This window comes from Astyanax mexicanus, chromosome 8 (assembly GCF_023375975.1).
Source record: "Astyanax mexicanus isolate ESR-SI-001 chromosome 8, AstMex3_surface, whole genome shotgun sequence".
Classification (NCBI taxonomy): domain Eukaryota; kingdom Metazoa; phylum Chordata; class Actinopteri; order Characiformes; family Acestrorhamphidae; genus Astyanax; species Astyanax mexicanus.
Genome location: NC_064415.1, coordinates 56,636,585 through 56,658,939, shown reverse-complemented (window position 1 = coordinate 56,658,939; position 22,355 = coordinate 56,636,585). Strand labels below are relative to the sequence as shown.

At 37.3% G+C, this 22,355-nt stretch overlaps 1 protein-coding gene and 1 long non-coding RNA gene across 6 annotated transcripts in view; one reads left to right on the top strand and one right to left on the bottom strand.

The window, feature by feature from the left end:
• Positions 1 to 1,445: 1,445 nt before the first annotated feature.
• The window catches only part of LOC103046677 (low-density lipoprotein receptor-related protein 8), a 114,465-nt gene continuing 93,555 nt past the window's right edge, over positions 1,446 to 22,355 (bottom strand). Inside the window, exons 14-18 of one of the 3 annotated variants that reach the window (XM_022677815.2) lie at positions 16,285 to 16,426; positions 14,117 to 14,269; positions 11,449 to 11,724; positions 8,691 to 8,759; positions 1,446 to 5,718 (exon numbers count right to left, since the gene is read on the bottom strand). In XM_022677815.2, the coding sequence (XP_022533536.2) occupies positions 5,363 to 5,718; positions 8,691 to 8,759; positions 11,449 to 11,724; positions 14,117 to 14,269; positions 16,285 to 16,426 (996 nt within the window). In that variant the 3' untranslated portion in view covers positions 1,446 to 5,362. Of the gene's footprint in view, positions 5,719 to 7,331; positions 8,469 to 8,690; positions 8,760 to 11,448; positions 11,725 to 14,116; positions 14,270 to 16,284; positions 16,427 to 22,355 lie in introns of those variants that run through there. The other 2 variants (XM_022677816.2, XM_022677817.2) reach the window with 2 other exon arrangements.
• LOC111194892 (uncharacterized) lies at positions 18,516 to 22,155 on the top strand. 3 transcript variants are annotated; one of them, XR_007440192.1, is made up of 6 exons: positions 18,516 to 18,705; positions 19,790 to 19,946; positions 20,418 to 20,484; positions 20,982 to 21,102; positions 21,213 to 21,323; positions 21,454 to 22,155. It is a non-coding gene; the product is annotated as an uncharacterized LOC111194892 (long non-coding RNA). The 3 variants fall into 3 exon arrangements; XR_007440193.1 differs by having other exon boundaries at positions 18,521 to 19,946; positions 20,963 to 21,102; XR_007440191.1 differs by having other exon boundaries at positions 18,524 to 19,946; positions 21,454 to 22,154.

The following is a 22,355-nucleotide window of genomic DNA, read 5'->3' as shown; positions in this document are numbered from 1 at the left end:
AACTGTGTCTGATCAGAGTTCAGGGTTTAATTCTGATCCACATTTCAGCTCCCCACTAATAATTCACACCTATTACTGATTAATAAATAATTCATAATGAACAATATAAAAAGGCTGAATAGGTCATATTATATGTTGACATATTTTAATGCAGATGATGAATAATCTAAAGTGGATACTGAGTAACGGAATTAGGGGTTTATACCAAATACTGAATAGTATTTATTTGTAGTTGCCAAATAATTCCTAATAGATGCTGAACAGTTCTGAATACATATCAAATTATTCATTGTAGATACTGTAAGGTCAATACTAAGCAATTCACAGTATAGGTGCTTGATAATTCATAGAAGATAATTCCTTGAAAATGTGTCATATTACTTATTGAATAATTCCTATCATATTCTGCAGTGGATATTAATTAACTCATAGTAAAAATAATATAATTCATAGTAGGAACTGAACGATGTATATTAGATAATAAATTATGAATAGTAATTAATGAACAAATCATAGTACATACTGAATAACTTATAGTGATTCTAGTATCATTCATACTAGAAACTTAACCATGTATAATAGATAATAAATAATGAACAGTAATCATTCAACAATTCATAGTAGTTATAGAATAATTCATAGTAGATCCTAAACAAGTTATTATAGCTAATAAATAATAGTTAATCATTAAATAATTCAAAGGAGATTCTGAATGGTTCATAGTACATATTGTATCATTTATGGCAAATACTACAGAATTCATAATAGATATAGTATATTTTATATAGTGTATATTTGTTAATTCTTTTTTGACAGAATAATTAATTGTGGATATTTAATAATTTGTAGTTAATCCTAAATGATTCATTATGAATACTGAAAGAACCATAATGGAAACCAATTAATTATTCAGAATAATGTATAGAGATGCTGATACTGGATAATTTATAGTATTATTAAATACTTAATTATGGCTACTGTAATTTAAGTGGATATAATATTATAAAGGCTACTAAATACTTTACAGTAGATACTGAATAATGAACTGTAAGCTGTGCATTTTCTAGTGGACACTTAATAATATACAGTAGATATATACAGCCCGTTCACACAGAGAGATGGGACAATTAAAGATGTTTTTTTATTCTTTTTAGGTGCTACTAATCAAAAATGCAAACCAAGCAAAACTCCGGGTCTCAGGAGGTTAAAGGTTAATCTGGGCTGATCTGTGCAGTACAGATCTGAGACAGCTGTCCTCTAGGGGGCGCTGTGTGATTAATCAGAAGTCTGTCTGTTTCAGATTCACTATCACAGAAGCATCAGAATCCAGAACCTCCTCAGAGCTTCATCTCTCAGAGCTTTCATGAGCTTTACTGAGATTATAGAGAAACAGGAGACGTGTGAGAGAAAGAGAGAGAGAGAGAGAGAGAGACAGGAGACGAGACTGGTTTCAAACGCAGTTTATAACAACACACAGCGGGAGACATTTTACCAACATTTCATATAAATGCAAAGAACTCCTGCGCAGCTGCTGAGTGGAGAAACTAAAGCAAACAAGGCACAAAACAAACCGTGATAAAATAACGCAGAACGCAGTGAGATATTCAGAACACGCGGTGATGAGAACCAAAACAGAAACACTAAAAACACTTTGGCAGAAGATAAATTCTTCATTTTATTATTTTATACAAATAAATTAATCCATGATCAACAGTGTCGTCTAAAATCTTATGTACATCCTTTTTACATTGGAGTGTATCAAAAAGTATCCGTATGAAAACGTATCTACAAACTTCACAAACACACACACACACTCTCTCTCTCTTACACACACACACACACACATATACACACACTTCCTTATCCAGGTCTCACCCTCCGCTTCTCAGATGTGTGGAGGAACCCTGATTCTGATCCTCATCAGTGAGGTAATGTTATTATGGGATATACTGAAGAGGACGTGACAGAGCAAAGGGTTTTCAGGGCTTTTCAGGGCTTTTTATCTTATCTTGGGAAAAATAACTAAAGAAGAAATCCTGCAGAGTGTTCTGTAGAGTTCTAATGTAGACCAGCTACTCGCTTTACTATATTTACAACAATATTAATACTGTATTACAAACCATAAAAGGAAAAAGAAAATCCACCTATTTTTTTAAATACGTGTTTAAGGGTTTAAGGTGAACATGGTTTATGGTTGAGCCCAATCAGCTTTTCTTCCTGACCCGCCCCTAAACCCATACATCACTCAGTGCTTCTCCCAATCTACCTCTTCCATTTTTGTTTTTTGCATTGGAGTTAGCTAAAATCAGAGGGTTTATCCATCTATAGTGGACCACCCAAGAAAAGTAATACCATTTATTATGAATCAGTTTCTTTATTTAAAGTGTATTTAATTAGGTGGAATTCCTCTTTAAATAAGAAGAACGTAACATATTGCTAATATGTGGCAACTTCATTCTTCCTGTGTGTTTGAACATAAAGTAGACAGAGGTGGTAGATTATATTTTTTTACGTCAGGTTATATTTACGTCATGCTTCACAGCTGTTCTCATGCCTTCCAGTGTCACAATACACACTCTTATGCCATTAATGTACAGTCACAGCACACACACACACACTCTCTCTCATACACACACAGCGTTCCATCTCCCTGAGACAATACCGCACACTTCTCTCCACGCATGAGGTACACACGTTTGTGTTGTTATTGTTTCCCATAAACTGGGTAAATTAGTACCTGGAACTTTCCATTAACAAACGAGAAGAGTGGTTGAAGCAGAGCTGCCAACTCTGAGATTACACTGTTTCTAAAAATCACCTGACTTACACTTTCTAGTCTTCAGTATGTGTGTATCTGTGGACATTAAACCATGAAAAAGTCCCCAGAAGACGCTTTAAAAATAATTACTGTATTTTTGCACTTAAAGGTGCACTTAAAATCCTTTAATTCTCCCAAAAATCAACAGTGCATCTTATAATCCGGTGCTCCTTATGTATAAATTCTACCAGTCAGATGTTAAGGAGCAGTAAAGCATTTGCCGAAGTACAGCGTTATAAGGATAAGTTTTCAATTAAGTTTCTCCAGCAATAGCATTAGCATTAGCTGCTAACCATAGCGCTAGCTCTTTCTCTGCTATGTCGGACTGTAGTCTGCGTGTTAACCAAGTTACAACAAGCTACGTTAAATAAATCACTAGTTAATAGTGCCCTGTGGCCGAGTGGTCCAGTGGTCTAAAGCGCTGCCACTATGAGCAGGAGGTCGCAGGTTCGAACCCCAGCTCATGCAGCTTTGCTATCAAGCTGCCGGCGTTAGAGGGAGCAAAATTGGCCCTGCTCCCTCTGGGTGGGTAGATGGCGCTCTTTCCCCACATCACTCCTAAGGTGTTGTCTGCAGCACAGGGCGTCTGTGAGCTGATGTACCGGAGCCGAGCCTGTGCTTTCCTCCAAAGCACAGCGTAGTGTGGCTGCTCGGTAATGCTGCATCAGCAGCAGCTCAAAAAGAGGCGGAGTCTGACTTCACATGTATCGGAGGAAGCATGTGTTAGTCTTCACCCTCCTGGTGTGTTGAGGTATCACTAGTGGAAGTCCTAATGAATGGGTTGGGTAATTGGCTGTGTAAATTGGGGAGAAAATGGGAAAAATTAGAAATTAAATTATAAAAAAAAAAAAAAAATAGTGCCCTGTCTTACCGGTCTAGAAATATGTCTTAGAAATACGGGCCAAAAAATGGAAACACACAAGATGATTTTAAGCTACGCTGACTCGTAAGAGACAATGAAAAAGAAACGCTACCTGCATATTCTTTCCGAGAGAGGGTGCTTTTTATGGTGGGGTGCTGAGAAGAAAAGCCACCCTCTCTTAGGAGGGGGTGCAGGTGACATTTCTTTTTTTTTTTTCAGTTTATTTGGTCAAAATAAACAAACTAATCTTATCACAGATTTTGATTCAAGTGAGCTTGAGTGGTGCTTTTCCTGGCAGGGGTGAGGAATTCAGCACACATAAAATCACCGGTTTGAGGTCAGTAAGCAAAACTAGAATTCATATATAAGGTACACTGTCGATTTTTGAGAAAAAGAAAGGATTTTAGGTGCGCCTTATATTCCGAAAAATACGGTACTTACAGTCTACTTACAATATGCCAGCACATTTTTAGTAGAAGAAGAGTCATGAATTTGTGATGTTTTTTGGGGGGGACGGTTTGTCCCTTCCCTCTATCCTTCACGAAGGTTGGTGAGAGAACTGCATGTGAATGAGATTTTGAGAGTGTCAAGCTCTCAGATTGTTGGAAGAGCTGGCAACCCTGGATCAAACTCTCTTCTGTCCAAAAACCTTCACCGACTCTAACGTGAAGCTAATGAGACACAGTGCTATTCAGCTCCCCCGAACACCTTCTGCTTAGGTCTGGACGTACCACATGGCGAGAGGTGGTGAGAGAATGTGTAAAACAAAAAAAAAGAACAAAAAAAGAAGACATCCAGTTTCACCAGTGTTTCACCTTTTTCACCAGTGTTTCAAGTACACAAGTACACGTTCACAACCGATGACGTGATAGAAGGAAGGAAGGAAGGAAGTGAGTGGCTTTAGATCCAGAAACAGAGATCAGAGAATCTCACACTCACTGACACACTCAGACACTCATTAACACTGACCACGGATTGTCCCACGAACTAAGGTGCTGCTCCGAGTTCGGCTTCCCGCCTGAAGAGCCACGGCTCTGCGGACGAAGAGGGGAAGAAAAGAAAAAGGAAAGAAAGAAGATGCTGAAGACCTCGGCATACTTCATGCGGAGACGGCGTTCGCGTGGCTTCAGGGCAGAACAATGTGATGTAATTACGTACAAAAAGAACAGCCGTTGACGTTGAAAAGACGTCGAAAAAAACTTTGTCGTGCACATGAAAGCTGTGCGAACTCCATGGCCGAAGACATTACACGACAACGCCTGTGATTGGTCAATAAAAAAAGAGGCGTGCGAGAAAGCTTGTGAAAGCCCGCTCAAATTCGTGCAAAGCTCACGAACTTCGTTTCGCTGGAAGTATGCAGAGGCCTTGAGAAGATCTGAGGAGGAGGTTGGAGGAATGGCTGCAGGCGTTGCTGATGTAGACATTGTTCTTGGTGCTGATCTTTACGGCCACTACCGCTAGTTTAATCAGTGAAATGACCACAGTAATGCGACTCAACCCGGACTGAACTGGACTGAACCGGATTGAACCGGACGTCGTTCCTCATGTTTATGGTCAGACACAATAAGCGAGACGTGCCGCTAGGATCAATCCGCTCTGCCGTGTCTCAGCACTTCAGGCTAAACCGTCACTCTGCTGTTGTTTCGTAGCGTCCGTAACTCGTAACTTGTCCACTCGTGTCCTCATTTCGTACCGGTGGACATGGTGGGCTGCTCGGCGTACCAGTGCGTCGCAGGGTCCGGCATGCCGCTCCCCAGAGGCAGGGCGATGAAGGGCGCCCCCGCACTCATGCCGCCCACCCCGCCCACTCCCACCACGGGCACCGGATACGGGTGGTGGTGGTGGTGATGGTGGGGGCCAGGCAGACCCTCCGTGGTCCTCCCGATGTGGATCTCGTCCTCCTCGGCGTCGCCGGTGGTCTTGCGGTACACCGGGTTGTCGAAGTTCATGCTCTTGGTGCTCCTCCGCCTCCAGTTGCGGTAGACCAGGTAGACGGCAGTGCACAGCAGCCCCAGCACCACTGTGGCAACGATAGGAACTGCATGCGTTTAACATACAGCCACGGGGGGGAGGGGGGGCATGGGGGGAGATGTTAACGAGCGCTTAAACAGGCAGCGGAATGACTAACAGAAAGACAGAAAGACGGACAGAGAGAAAACGAGAAGAACAAGAAGAACGAGAAGAACGAGGAGGTGAGGGAATCCAAGAGAGAAAAAGGAGGGAGGGGCTATAAAAAGAACTGGGCAATAATACTAAGGATAATAATGATTATAATGATCGATAACTTGATACTGATAACAACAGGTTTAGCCTTATTCGCTTTCAATAAATGGTTATAGCATTTAATTCCTCAGAATGAAATTAGAACAAGTTAATCTTTGACTTCAAATAAATTTCATATTGTTTTATATGAATAAGATTCATAAAGTTTTAAGAGTTCAGAAATCAATATTTGGTGTAATAACCCTGTTTTTTAAATCCTCCACCAGTCTTACACACTGCTTTTGGATAACTTTATGCTGCTTTACTCCTGGTGTAAAAATTCAAGCAGTTCAGTTTGGTGGTTTGATGGCTTGTGATCATCCATCTTCCTCTTGATTATATTCCAGAGGTTTTCAATTTGGTAAAATCAAAGAAACTCATCATTTTTAAGTGATCTCTTTTTTTCCAAAGCTGTATATTTTAGAATATTGGGTTACTTTTTACTTAACTTATTTGGGAAAATGTTACTTTTTGATAAATTATTTTGTTGATAGACCAATTAAATAATATTTTTTAAAAACATGTTAAACAGAAAAATAATTATACCAATATAAATTATTAATTAAAATGGTACAATATAATAAAATATAAATATATTTAAAAATATATATATTTTTACACTATATACAGTACATTATATTTTACAGTAATTTGACTGTAGAGAAAATACGTCCACATCCATATCACAATACTGATCTGATTAAATATATAAAACTTATTTTTTAGTATATATCACCCAACCCTGAGACACAGAAAGAGAGAGAGAGAGAGAGTCAGAGGCTGATGGGTAGAGAGGGTGAAGAGAGGCGAGGAGTGAGGAGTGAACTTGACAGCTCTCGAAATGAAAAAGAAGGAGAGAAAATCATGCAGGAGGAGAGAAGAGGGAGAGGAGAGGATAGACGAGTGGATGGATGAGACTGGACAGCAGAACTGAAGCCTTTTTTTATGCAATTCAAACACAGAGCAGTAAAAACAGACAGAAACAGAAAACTTTAACTGTTTAAAGACCTTCGCTGCCCATCAAACGTCTGAGGACACCAAAGCGTCAGAATCATCTTAGGATCAGCTTTGGAGATAAAGCCAATGGAAATGCATTGTATCTACAAGCACTAAAATCAACTCATCAGCACTTATTTAGGTGTATAAAATCCCAAATCTCCAATTTAGAAGAAATTCAGGTGTCTCTAGAGCCTGTGATGGGCAGGTTTTCATTAAGGTCTTTTTCTTAAACAGATATTATGTGTGGTGTGACCAAGCTGTCATTTTGTACATCACTATCAGTCAAAAATAACTGCTTTAATTAAATATATATATATATATATATATATATATATATATATATATATATATATATATATATATACTGTCACATATATAAGTGAGTTTTATCCTCTGTGATTTTATTCCTGTCCAGGACAATCATGTACGTGTATGTTTTTCTTAGATGTCCTCTGATAAATAAATTACAAGCTGAATTATCTACTGTTTTTCTCTGAACTCCGTGGTCCTCCGGTAATTTTAGTCCCGTCCAGATTCACATCTCCGAGTTTCGTCTCCTTGCTTTTAATAAAATAGCTATTTGTCCACTGCCGCGCACCGTAATTACTGTACACTTTGGGCACACGTTTCCACGGAGATCCACGTTAAAAAAACACAACAGCGAGTGGAAATGTAGGAGCTACTGAACGCCATGAATGTCATGTGACCAAGAAAGCCTAAAAAAACTCACTGGTCCTCCTGTTTTTTAATTGCAGTCCAGATGCAGGAGTTTTATCATGAAATATTTTTCGCAGACGTCCCCCTGAGAAACTAGTCTCGTCCGGATAGGGCTAAAATCTAAGTTTATTTCTAAGTAATTTTTTTTTAAATAAAATAATGTTTTTTTTCAGAGCTAGTGCTGAATAAAAGCCTGTGTAGATCTAAGTAGGTGTAATTTAAAAGTCAAGGTATGTTAAACCTTGGGATTGCACTTCAGCAGCGCTCATGGGTGGTTTCTATGGTCTTGCTATGGCATCTGTGTTGGTTGCTATGTTGCTTGTAAGCAGTTGCTAGGTGGTTGCTAAGGTGTTCCTATGCCACGCATCGTGCAAAGACATGGCGCAAAGCAGTTGCTGGGTGGTTGCTAAGGTGTTGCTATGGCATCTGTGGTGGTTGCTCAGGTGTTGCTAAGCAGTTGCTATGGTATCTGTGTTGGTTGCTATGTTGCAAACACATGGCGCAAAGACTGAAATCAGGCTGAAAGTGGGGTTAAAACTGAAACCGAAACTTTACGTGAAGCAGGGCTGTTTAAACAGCATAAAATAAACATCAGATTTGGGTCATTTTTCACCTGCTGTGTGAATATAGACTAATACACACTCTTGTGAATCTGTCATTTTAATTCTATATTGTGCGATTAATATATTTTACAGTTATATAGCATTTCTTTTTGACTGATAGTGTATTTTATATTTTACAGTGTTATTTTAACCTCATGCACGCCAGAGCACAGAGCCTCACTTCATCATTGTCATCTATCCTGTGATCCTGCCAACAGAGTTCGAGTCTGATCAGAGCTGGACCAACACACACACACACACACACACACACACAAACACACACACACAGTGACAGACACTCTGAATTTCCATACAGCTGAGTCTGCTGCCCTGGGCTCTGTGCAGTGTGTGCAGTGAGATCAGAGGGAGACAGCTGGTCACTTAAAAAAGCCTCAGCAGCACCTGAGGGACGGAGAGCAGCAGGACGTACCTATAGGAATCACAACACCGAGCACAGCCACCGTCAGACTGTGACCCAGGAGAAGAAGATCATTACCAGCTACAGAAAACAGAGAAACAGAGAGAGAGAGATTATATACATATATTATATATACAGTAAATACCCTTAAAAATGATGAGTTTCTTTGATTTTACCAAATTGAAAACCTCTGGAATATAATCAAGAGGAAGACAGATGAATTATTTTGGCACCAGGAGTAAAGCAGCATAAAGTTATCCAAAAGCAGTGTGTAAGACTGGTGGAGGAGGAGAACATGATGCCAAGATCCATACATGAAAAAAAAAGTGATTAAAAAGCAACCAGGGTTATTCCACCAAATATTAATTTCTAAACTCTTTTAAACTTATTTGATGTCTGAAAGCTCTGAATCTTTTTCTCATTTTCTGCAAATAAATGCTCTAAATGAGAATATTTTAATTTGTAATTTGGGAGAAATGTTGTCTGTAGTTTATAGAATAAAACAACAATGTTCATTTTACTCAAACATAAACCTATAAAAAAACTGATTCAGAGACTGAAGTGGTCTCTTAATTTTGAATGAGCTTTTTTAAAGCTATTTTTACTTCCTTCCTTTATTGATCAATTAATTTTTAATCCTACTATTATTATTTTCTATCTAATCTGTGTGTTTATTTATTTATTTACTATATTTATTATATTTATATTATTTATATTGTTATATTATTATTATCTAATATCTGTTTACTTTTATTATTAAATGCTTTGGCAGTGGTGTATATAATTATTTTTATGCCAATAAAGCACCACTTAAATAAACAGAGAGAGAAAGAAATAGTGAAAAACAGAGTTTGAAACAAAATAAAATAGATTCATATTTAGGAAACCACCATTCACTGTTCTAAAATAATATTCACCAAACAACAGCATTTACTTGTTTTATGTCCATAAACTTTAAATGCCCCCAGTTAATACAGTAAATTCATGTTAGTTATACTTTATTACGAAATAAACTACTGAGATTTTAAAAAGAAAACATATGTTTTTAAAACCATTAGGAAAACAATAATGGCACGCCCCTAAACCCATACATCACCCAATTCCCAATTTCCAAAATTTCCAAAAACTTTTTTTTTGGCTTTTTTAAAATTTGAGCTGAGGATGTCAGCTAAAATCAGGGGCTAAATTTACCACATCTCCATCACTCTGGATTTGATGAGGTTGTTATTTTTGTCACATTGTAATGGACATAAAAGACAAAAATGTAAAAAATTGTAAAAAAAAAATAAAAAAATAAATATTTTTTTTGTGTCCTCATACACATTTTATCATTTTATTATTTTATTATTTTATTATTCAGCTGGTATCTGAGAGGAGGGAGTTTGATTTATCTGCAGACTGAGAGACAGAGACTGAACCGAGACTGAATTTCACTCGTCACCCTCATAACCTGATTCAGACCCTGCAGCAGAGATACAACTAAAATACTGCAGAACAGATACAAAAAACTACATCACTGCAGAACAGATACAGAGAACAAACACTGTCCAATACACAAAACTCATACTGATGCTACAGTACTGAGAGTTTCACAGTTTATAAAAGATTAAAATTCAGCATCTCACTGTAACAAACTTTATTCTGGATATTAATATTATTATTAGAGCTTTATTCTGGATATTTAATTTATTATTAGAGCTTTATTCTGGATATTAATATTATTATTAGAGCTTTATTCTGGATATTTAATTTATTATTAGAGCTTTATTCTGGATATTAATATTATTATTATTATTATTATTATTATTATTATTAAAGCTTTATTCTGGATATTAATATTATTATTAGAGCTTTATTCTGGATATTTAATTTATTATTAGAGCTTTATTCTGGATATTATTATTATTATTATTATTATTATTATTATTATTATTATTATTATTATTAAAGCTTTATTCTGGATATTAATATTATTATTAGAGCTTTATTCTGGATATTTAATTTATTATTAGAGCTTTATTCTGGATATTATTATTATTATTATTATTATTATTATTATTAAAGCTTTATTCTGGATATTATTATTATTATTATTATTATTATTATTATTATTAAAGCTTTATTCTGGATATTATTATTATTATTATTATTATTATTATCATTATTATTATTATTATTAAAGCTTTATTCTGGATATTAATATTATTAAGTTATTAAAGTTATTAGAAATTAATTATGGATTATTAGATCTTCCTTCTGGATATTAATACTGTAATTAGAGTTTTATTCTGGATACTAATATTAGTTTGTTCTGGATATTACATTAATAAAACTTCATTTAGGATATTAATGTTATTAGAAATTGTTATCAGATCTTGATTCTGGATATAGATTTAATAAAACTTTTTTTCTGGATATTAATATTATTATTATAGCTTAATTCTGGATATTATTGTTAATAAAGCATTATTTTGGATCATAATGTAAATGAAACTTCATTTTGGATAATAATATTTTATTAGAGTTTCAATTTGGATATCAATGTTAATAGAATTTTATTCTGGATACTAATATTATTAAAATCCTGGATATTATATTAAAAATTTGAAATTAATTCTGCATATTATAATGTTATTATTATAACTTTATTCTGTATATTAATGTTATTATTTGAACTGAATTCTGGATATAAATGTTTTTATTAGAGATTTTTTCTAGATATTATGTTTATAGAAGTGATTATTATGAGTGTGAGTGCTGGTGATCTCACAGTGATGGGACAGGTTGCTGAGGTCTCCTGAGGCAGTAATCAGCAGCACCGCGGGGCTCTGGGCGGTGGCTCCCGAGGTGTTGACGGGGCCGGCGGGGTCGTCGGGGGCGGGGCTTGGTGAGAGGGGGGTGGGATGGGTCGTTTCGGGCATGCTGTCTGACTGAGACGTCACTGCGCCTCGAACCTCAGGTGAGTCCGGGGGAAACAGCTCTGCACCGCCCTCTATCGCCGTCTCCATGGAAACGTTACCGGGGGGCGGGGCTGTAACGTTTTGGACTGGACACAAAGCAAAAGGGATACAGTTACTGCATTATTACACGTACAGCTACAGACAGGTAGAAAACACTGGAGGAATTTGTTTTAATACAATTAGTGAAACGGCGAAATGGACCAATGGACCACTTTACAATGAATGGACCAATGGAAATGGGTCAAAATATTTTTTTACAAACTTAAATTTAAGTTGAGCAAAAAAAAATGAGGACAACAACAATATACAAACAAGGTAGATTAGGAACAGATGAGAAAAAACAGCACTCAGGTGATGAGGAACAAGAGAACAAAATATGCATATACTGTATTTCCTATCTTTCTTTGAGGAACATAATTTTTAAACATTTGAATATTTTTTTAAAACATTTGTTGCAAACTGAAAATCCTCAGTCCATTTCTGCTTCTCAAACTCTTTTTTGTCAAGTTTATAATGATTTAAAATCACATGATTATTGGATTGTTCAGCAGATCTTAAATCCAGGAAATTATTTATATACTGTATATATATTGTATGTATACTTTGCTTTTGTAATTTTTTTCTTACTGTCCCAACTTTTTTAGGGTTTTACTTAGCTTCCTAAAACCCAGACTTTTTCTTGGTACGCATTTATCAATTTCTCTTTGAGATTAGTATGATCTATAAAGTATAAAAGCTAAACTTTGTCTTTGCTCTCGCAAAAAACACAGTGTCCTTGTTTAACATCTAAAAATGATCCTTGCCATTTGGGATCACAAGGACTGAATTATTCTAAAAACTAAATTTTTTTAACTTTTTACAGTAAGTGGATAAACTAGTTTTAAACATAAAATTTGATGAGTTTTTGAATTTTTACCCGGCCTATGTTTCTGTCTGGACTGGCTGTAGAACCTTCTGACTGGGATTCTCACTATCTTGTTTTCAGTCAATTGAGTGTATCCTTGTCATGTGATCACTAGAGGGTACAGGCAGTGTCTCCAAACGAGGCCAAAAAGTCAACAACATTTTTAAAAATTTGTTATCATGCTGCAGAGATGCAGAAATGTAATGTCTCCACATGAGGACGACACACATACTGTGTGAATGGATTCAGTGCACAGGCTGTGTAACAGAGTGGAATATGACTGGGCTGTTATCTGGCCGGCTGCAGATCACTGATCAATAACAAAAACAAGACTAAAGAATCCAATACCAGATCAATCGCTGACAACACGGATTCATTCTCTCAGAGTCTGAGACTGAATGACCTCAGTGAGTCCGAGCTGCACAATTGAAGCAGCGAAGACGACTGACTAAACACTGCGTATTGATCTGCACTGGCTTCACTCTTCTCCTCAGAGAATACGACTGGACATCCTGCCGTCACATAACAATCTCTCCACCTCATTTATATGCAGAGAGAGAGAGAACGCCATTTTGTTTTTCACTGAAGAACAATGAGCTACAATTATCAGAGATTTGAAGAACAAATAAAGAAATGCAGAAAAGCTACAGAAAATACTGCGATTCAGTGACTGAATAATAAACTGGCAGATGGAACAACAATTGAATTTTTGAAGTGACAAAAAAAAACTTCTTTGCTTTGATCTGTCATCGTTTGATGTTTGTGTCACTTTGTCATTATTCAGTCCTGCTTTTGTTGTGTATGACAAATATGCTGCTTCAGTAAATGGAGTGTACTGAACGCTACAAAAGCTACAAAGCTTTAATAATGTATCATTGTATAATTGCTGTAATATTCAAAAATATTTACTTTTTTAAATGTTTACATTTTTCTATGTAACACCACCAGCAAAGTACAATTAAGATAGGTAGGTGGTTTTTTTTTAGAACAGTTCTGTTTACATTAGTTAAAAGTAAAAATCCACCCCTGGGTCTTTATTTTAAACATTTCTAACTGTTGTTTGTCTCGCTGCCTTCTGGTGTCGCGATGCTGTTAGCCAATCAGAGGTGATATGTTTGCTTGTATGAATATTCATGAGCGAGAGCTGAAATCCTATCGTTTCTCCCGCTCCACTCTTCAATGGGACTAAAGCAACGTTATACTGGATCACTGAAGCTTTTTTTTAAATAATAAAAAAAAAAAAACTCACCACTAGACGTTTTAAAACAAACAAAAAACGATGGAATGAGAGCTTTAATTTCTGACTAAATTTGAATTTAAGTGCTTTTTTTATTATCTCACAATGTACTTTGTACATTGACTTCCATTGAAAGCAGGTTTTTCCTTCAGATATGAAGTTGTGGTAACACTTTCTTTGAATGCCATGTCATACTCATACTCATAACGCATTATACTCTGATATTTAGTTATATTTGGGACCTCAGACACATCAGAAGGTAGTTCCCAATGTGCTAGAGGGAGGTAAGTGAGGGATAGGGTGATGTAGGGGAGGTGTAGAAGAGGTGGCGGCTCACCTGGGACACACAGCCGGGTGTCTGGGCTGAGCTCCTCTCCGTCGGGACAGGCGCAGGTGTATTTGGGGGAGTGTTCGCTGATCTGAGGAGCCCGCAGGCACAGGAACGCACAGTCTCCATTACTGACACTGACCAGGTTACAGCTGTCTGGAGCTAAAAGCATAAAACACCATCAGAATTCAGATTACACCAACATTCATAACATACAACTAATAACCCATCTATAATCCAGCACAACCAGCGACCAGTCATTTCCATAATCGGTTGTCGGTTCTTGTATGCGGTTTACGTCTGTGTTGGTTGTGTGTATGTTCTGTGTGTGCTCTGAGTTGCTGTTTTTGGTTTATTGTTTGTTCGTTTTCTGTTTTAATAAAATGTTACTTGCGTTTGCGTCCTCTCTCCGCGTCCTTCCCTGCCTCGGCTGTGATGGAAGTAGAATATAGATTTATATATGCCAACTGCCAACACAGACTTAGCAGCTCAGAAAATGATGCTTGCTCTTACAGCCTACAACATAGAGACCAGACAGTCTGTCATAATGGACCCATGATTTATATTATAGTTATAGCACTAAGTCATCTAAGTTTGCCGCTGATCTCCAAATTGCGTCTACAAATCACATACTTTCATAGGAAATGACAAGTTCGGTTCGGTCTAGGAGAAGACTAGAGTCCACTAACCTAAATGAACTCTTCAGGTGCAGACCTGAACTTATCTCAGGTCTTCCAGGACAATAAAGATCGCAAGATCTCTTTCCCTAGGTCTCACGGTGCATCTGAAACTTTCTACCGCTATTAAAGTAACGTCATCCACCAGCTCAGCTTATTAAACAAACAGTGCTGAGTCTGCCTCCCCTCGTTCTGACCTTCCATTACCTGCCCCACCTCCCCTGCAGAAGCCCCAGGAGCTGACAGGTTTCAGCACAAGCTGAAGGGGTCGTGGCCCCGGTGCAGTAGGAGCTCATCCCAAGCGTCTCTTAGCCTTCATTATATACCCTCCACAACTCTATATAACCTCAGCCCAAACACAGCGCTGGCACTGCGCCAGAGTAAACTACAGCTCTTTCCTTAGACACTCGTTCCTCAGAGTGAATTATATTAGATTATATCAAATTATATCAGCAACCAGGGCTACGTTCTCTGTAAAGAGTCAATTTAATATTATGTACCCTGTTATGTAAAGATAAAAACGAATACACTGTATACTAAAGAACTATATACAGTGGAAAAATGCTAAAGGTAAGTTTTGATCAAAACGTCTGATTAAAATTATTTACAGTTAATTTTAAAACACACACTTATATTGTTTAAAATAATAAAAAGAACGTTTAAACATAATTTTATTCAGGAGATCAGTTTGTCTTCTACTTTTATGTCCATTCAAAGTAAGGGATTTTGAGGAGGGTTGCCCATTTTTTGCATTTAAAATGTACTTAAAATACTTAAAATATAATTTTCCCTAAAATCTACAGTGCGCCTTATAATGTGCAACTATAGTGCAACTTATATATGAATTCTACCAGTCAGGTATTAAGGAGCAGTAAAGACACTCCACCTAAGTACAGTGTTATAAGGGTGAGTTTTCATTGAAGTTTTTCCAGCACTAAGGCTGGGTGCAGCAGCATTAGCATTAGCCGCTAACCGATATGAGGGATGATCTGCTAGCTGACAGTGCCCTGGTTTACCGAAACACTCAGAGTTCCTCAGTCTAGCGCTATTGGGTGGCATTTACATCCCGCTAGCATTAGCCCGTTAGCGGCTAATGCTATGGCTAATGCTGCTGCACCTAGCCTTAGTGCTGGAGAAACTTTACTGAAAACTCACACCTTGACAAAATACTGGAAGTCTAAGCTTACTGTAAATAAACTGAAGAGCTCATTTACTCACCCAAATATTTTTTTTTCTTTCAGGAGAGAAATCTGTGTAGATTAGCATCCAGCACTCATTTAAGATTTACAGTTTTGTTTAATCAGGAAAACACGGCGAAACCCTTGCTCAACTTAATGTAGGCATCCTTACTAGTGTTGCTTAAAATGCGCCTTATAAACCCGAAAAATATGCTATTACAGGTGCTACCTGAGAAGACCAGTATCTCCCAGTAATGGCACTACACTATACACTCATCATTGTTTTATAGGAACAGTTTAGTATTTGTAAAGAATGACAAACCTTGAGGCTGGCTGAGCTCGTGGAACACCACTATATCATGTGGGTCATTGAGATGTTCAGCCAGGCTGGTCACGTCCAGACCGCTCAGCCTGTTAGCGCTGTAGACCGCCTCCTTCTCCCGGTCCGTCCAGTACACTCGGTCCTGAGCGGCAGAAAAACACAGACGTCTGAGGAGCTGAATCACTGAGAGCTCCAGAGCTGAGGAATAAACTCAGAGCTGCTCTGTTCAGCCTGGACAAATCTTTGATGAAGATGAAGGAAAACGGTAGGTCAGAGTCCACATGCTCGGAGACTGTGGAGATATCCTGCACTGAAAGACAGACTCCTCTTCATTTTAAATCCACATTTATAAAAAGCTGCTGTCAGAGTGGGAGGTCTGTAACCTCTTCTAAAGACTGAAAAGCATGATGGGAGTAGCAGCGCTGGAGAGAAAGCCTGAGTAATCACAGCCTCCTGATAAAACTAAGGGAGGTGTGAGTTTAGTTTCATTTTCAGATTAACAGGAGGTTACAATAAAGTAAAAAGTTAAAAACTGTCTTTACCTATTTCTCCTGGAAGTTACCATATAGGACTGGTACCTTCACTTCACAATGGCATCAAAAATAAAAACATTACGGAATATCTGTTAAAAATAAGATAATAAACTCTAAAATAGCAATTTTCTATAGGTTACCTACATAAGGAGTTCATACCACACTCATAAACTGTGAATAAGCCTGACTTTGAGTGTTCTTTGAACATGTTCTAAATAAGCCATAAAATAATATCTGGCTAAACATTACATTAAGCACCGAACTGACACTAAAATAGAGAGTAAGACTGAAATAATGTAATACGTTCAAAATAAGCACTGAAAAAGCCCAGAATAAATACAGAATAAGCACTTAAATAAATGCTGAAAAAAGAATAACATTAAAATAAGCAATAAATAAGCATTTAAAGAAGTCCTAAAAAAGACAATTAACAAAATTAATCCAATATAAGCCCTGAATATGCTGTAAATAGATGCATTGAATAAGCTTGAAATAAACAGCACTAAATCACCCTTTGAAAACGCACTAAAAACTTACTAAATTATTGATCAATAAACACTGAAAAACAAGCACTGAAATAATACCCCTTTTTCACACTATAAGGTGCACTTAAAATCCTTTACATTTTGTAATTATTACTCTATAAACTTTATAAATACTATAAATTTCTCCCAAATTCCACAGAAAAATATTGTGATTCACAGCATTTATTTGCGGAAAATGAGAAATGGCTAAAATAACAAAAACAAAAAGATGCAGAGCTTTCAGATCTCAAATAATTCAAAAAATATATATTTATATATTCAATTTTCATAAAGAACTTTTTTTAAGAGTTCAGAAGTCAATATTTGGTGGAATAATCCTGGTTGGTTTTTAATCACTTTTTTTTTTTCGTGCATCTTTCGGGCATCATGTTCTCCTCCACCAGTCTTACACACTGCTTTTGGATAACTTTTTCAGCTTGGTTTCAGCTTGGTTTGATGGCTTATGATCATCCATCTTCCTTTTGATTATATTGAAGAGGTTTTTAATTTGGTAAAATCAAAGAAACTCATCATTTTTAAGTGCTCTCTTATTTATTTATTTATTTTTCCCGAGCTGTTGCATTTCCATTGCACTGAGGATGAGTTTATTGTTCTGTATGTATAAAATCTGCTGGAGTCTGTAGTACATTTTCACCGACACCCTTTCTCTGTCTCTCTTTCTCTCTCTCTCTCTCTCTTTCTGTCTCTCTCTCGCTCCTGTGGTGGAGTTTACTGCAGTATAACCGGCTCTGAGCTCACACTGCTGTTAAACCTGCCACATGAATGAATGTTAGCTCCACAATATACAGCAGCAGCAGCAGCAAGGTGAGAGGGTTAGCACTCTCATTAAATCCACCGTGACACACACACACACACTCGCACACACACACACAGAACCAGACACACACGTGTGCACAGACAGATCGTCACCCACACACACACACACACACACACACAGCCAGACACAAACACATTTCAGACGGCTGTGCCTGTGTGTGAGCGATATGAGCAGCTGTAATCAGGGAGTGTGTGTGTGTGTGTGAAAGTGTGTGATGGTGGGGTGGTGGAACGCTGTGGACAGCCTGGAGCCGGAGCTCCGGACTCACGCGTTAAACCCACACGCGGCACACGCGCTGCTCGCAGGCTGGCGGGTGAATTCAGTGGAGAACGAGGAGCCGCTCGCTGCAGCCTGTAGGAAGGCGGAGTTGGACATCCAACCCCGCCCACATCCAACTCCGCCTTACGTCTAAAGCAACACCCACCTTACGTCCGTCACGAACGCCTACATTTACTCCAGGTAAACAGGAATTGTAGCCGAGAAAGCAGCTAAAGCATCTATCTGATTTATATCTCCGGTTATGGCGGTAAGTACAAATATTGAGTTATTTTTTAAGTTAACAGAGCTATTTTTATAATGTCCTCTTGTTTTTCTATATTATATTTTATGAGTAAACGGTGAGTCGTTGATACGCACATGAAGGTTCTACATCGGCGCGTGTACCATGTGGTTTGTTTGCTTCTAGCTAGTCATATTGCCGTTTTTTTGATGGATTCTAATGCAGAATTGCACCCAGTCTTGTCTAATTCAAACTTTAGTTATCTTACCTTCTGTTTTATGGGCTAAAATGCTACCAATTAATGGTATCACAGATAAACTCTCATAGCTAGTAGTGAGCTAGGCATCAGTTTTGTTTTTAAGGCATAGCTAGGGGTTATAGTCAGCTAACCTAAAAAACTGTTTAAACTGTCTATACAAGAAGTTAATTGGCTAACAAGATAGCAAGATAATCTAGCTAACTAAAATTGGTTCAAAGTCTTAGTCATACAAATAAATATTTGAAGATATCAATGCTTAATCCTCCTATTTAATTTGTCAGGAATAGCAATGGTATTCCCGGGTTAATTTGACCTGGTTCATTTTTAATTATCCAACATATTTCTGAAACCAAAATAATCCTAACCAGAAGAGTAAATATTTAATAACTAACTCCATTGCTGATTGTTCTATCAACATTTAGTACAATAGTGTACAATAGAGGTAATAGTTCAATTAGGATAATTCACTTGTTTTTCCATTTTAAAAAATCTTACTTTTTTTTTGTTTTACTACTTTGTTACTTTTAAACGACCAACACAATATTTTTACATATAAATGAAACATAACATTACAATTTCGTTTTAGTTTCAGTTTTTGCAGGGGGTTGTTGCAAATATGAAATTAACCATTTTCATGTTATATGTTAATTATACAAATAAAGGCAAGCTGAAGACGTTTCATACAGAAAAAATACTTTTACTATCTTACTAAATGGATCAATTTGACCCGTAACGTAACAGGAGGGTTAAGTCGATGCACATTTATTACCTTTGTACTGAATGTAGTTACAATTAATGTGCACCGATATAGTAATTGTAAGCTCATGTGTTTTGTTGCTTTCTGTTTTACAGCATACAGCACCAACACATGTCCAGGCCACTCCTGACCCTTCACGGTTTGGCCAGTGTGGTGTTTTCAAATGCCCCTGCTTCAGTTTTGACACTGACCAGCGATTTAATAACAGCCTACATCTACAAAACCATATCAAACAAGCAGTCGAGAATAACGGTATGGGGAAGTATTTCTTTAAACAGAGAGAGAGATATTGATTTCATTGGCTATAACAAATAAACATGTAAATGTAATATCTTGAATCAACAAATGCACTTACATCTTACACTCAATTGATGGGCATAATGAGTTGAAGAATATTAATATTTATAGGCTTATTTGCATGTTGTGTGCATTTTGGTCTTACAGTTTCCTTCATCTCTAAACTGCACACCTACAGCACACTTTTATTGTGTCTATTGCAGCCATACAATACTATGCAAAGACCAGTTCAGACATCATGTATCTCTGTGCAGCAGTGCAACCAAGACCACTATAGCAGAAGTGTTTAATCCACAGACTGTTGCTACTTCTGATGCACGTCCAGCTCCCCCTCTGCCAGCTACTCCTGATACACCTTCTCCCAGTTCTGGTCTTGCTTCCTCTGTGCATGGTATTAATTATATTAATTATTATATTTTCTCTCAGGAAAGTTCAGCGTGTTGAACGTGTGACTGATGAAGGAGATAGAATGGGCAACGTCTCCTTTGAACAGGTGTGAGGGTGTGGATGTGTGTTTTTTTATTTCGGGTTAATTTAACTGGGCCATTTAAAATGTTTTACTGTTGTGGTTTGTTTTCAAAAGTCTGAATTGGGCTGAAAAGATAAGTTGACATTATTTGAAATTTCGACTTGACCTAGTGTTGACTAGTCATTTCAAGGGCATTTGAAGCCCATAAGCTATTGGAGTGCTATCATTTTAAAGGGATAGAAAAGCAGAGAGCTGTTTTGTTACGTTAAGGCAGAGATTAGTCAACAGAATGACGCTGACTACAGTCTTCAGGCAAAAATGCTAGCCATTCCTACAGTAATCAGAGATTGGGGATATGATTGAAATAATAAGTGCCAACTCAGATTAATAGAATACCAAAATAGTAATTGGTTGCAGCCTTAGAATGTTATCTGGTCATTTTTTTCAATTACTATAATTTTCATGAATCAAAATCTACATGCTTCTATAATGTTTTTCACAGATGCCCCTTATTCTCATAGATACAGTTCTGGAAGAGGGGGACAAAGCTTTTTTAAAGCTGTCACTGGTTTGTCGTCTCTTCCGGGACATTGTTTGGACAACAATCATTCCGGGCCCGGGCACATTTCGAGTGGCTTGACAGTAAGCATGATATTTCAGTACAGTTAAGATGTTTGTTTTCCCTTAGAAAAGGAATTACACTCACTGATTTTAAAATCATTTTAAAATTCTTGATTTTTTTAAACCTACAGGTGTAGTGCCATGAAAACATCACAGTGCTGCATGTAAAGACGAGTTTCGCAGGATGTACGAACTGCAGTGCTGCCAGAACTGTCAAGAAACTTATAAAGACTGCATACTGGGTATGTTTGTTCTAAATAAATTTTGATAATTTTTTCCTGAGGTCAGAAATTGGTACGTCAATATATTTAAGGTATTGGGGCTTGAGAGATTGTTACTTTGTGAAAGTGTGTGCTTTTACTTATATTACAGGCTACGTTGGGCATGGGAGACGAGGGGAGCTTGTGGCATTTTACAGCGAAAACGAGCACCCTGGATTCTGCAGCCAGCTTCGTGAGTGGCTGGGTGTGTGAGTGGCTGGGTGTGTGAGTGGCTGGGTGTGTGAGTGGCTGGGTGTGTGAGTGGCTGGGTGTGTGAGTGGCTGGGTGTGTGAGTGGCTGGGTGTGTGAGTGGCTGGGTGTGTGAGTGGCTGGGTGTGTGAGTGGCTGGGTGTGTGAGTGGCTGGGTGTTGCATTTTTAAATAAAGACTTCTGTATTTGTTTGACCAAAGCATGTAACCAAACATTTTAAAGGCTAGTGTGCCAATAAATGCCAATAAAGATATTGTATTAGCTTGGACAAAGTGTTTGTAAATGGAGTTAATTTCCCTGGGAACTACTGTCAGCCATACAAAATTGGGAGAGGAGAAGCAGGAAAGGGATATTATTATTATTATTATTATTATTATTATTATTATTATTATTATTATTATTGACAAAATAGCTATGTATACATACATTTTTAATTTCTGAAACCACAGCATTTGATATATTGTACTCTATCGTTATACACTATCCAGCATACCATTATTACCACCTGCTTGTTTCTGCTTCTATTATTCTTTTTTTAGCTCCAATTAGCATCTAGGACACTTTAGTTGCATAATGGTTTACTGGTGTATAATATACAATAGGTATAAAACACTGTTCACTCTATTAGACACTTCTACCAACAGCTGCTTTACATTGTGAGTGAAAAGTCAGAGACAGAATCTTTAAATCTGTTGCTGCACAGTTTGTTGCTCATCTCTGCAAATTCTTCATCAGTGCCCATGGGATGCTGCCTACTTGATGCTGAATACAGGACGCTGCCCACATGATGCTGGTTGATGGAGC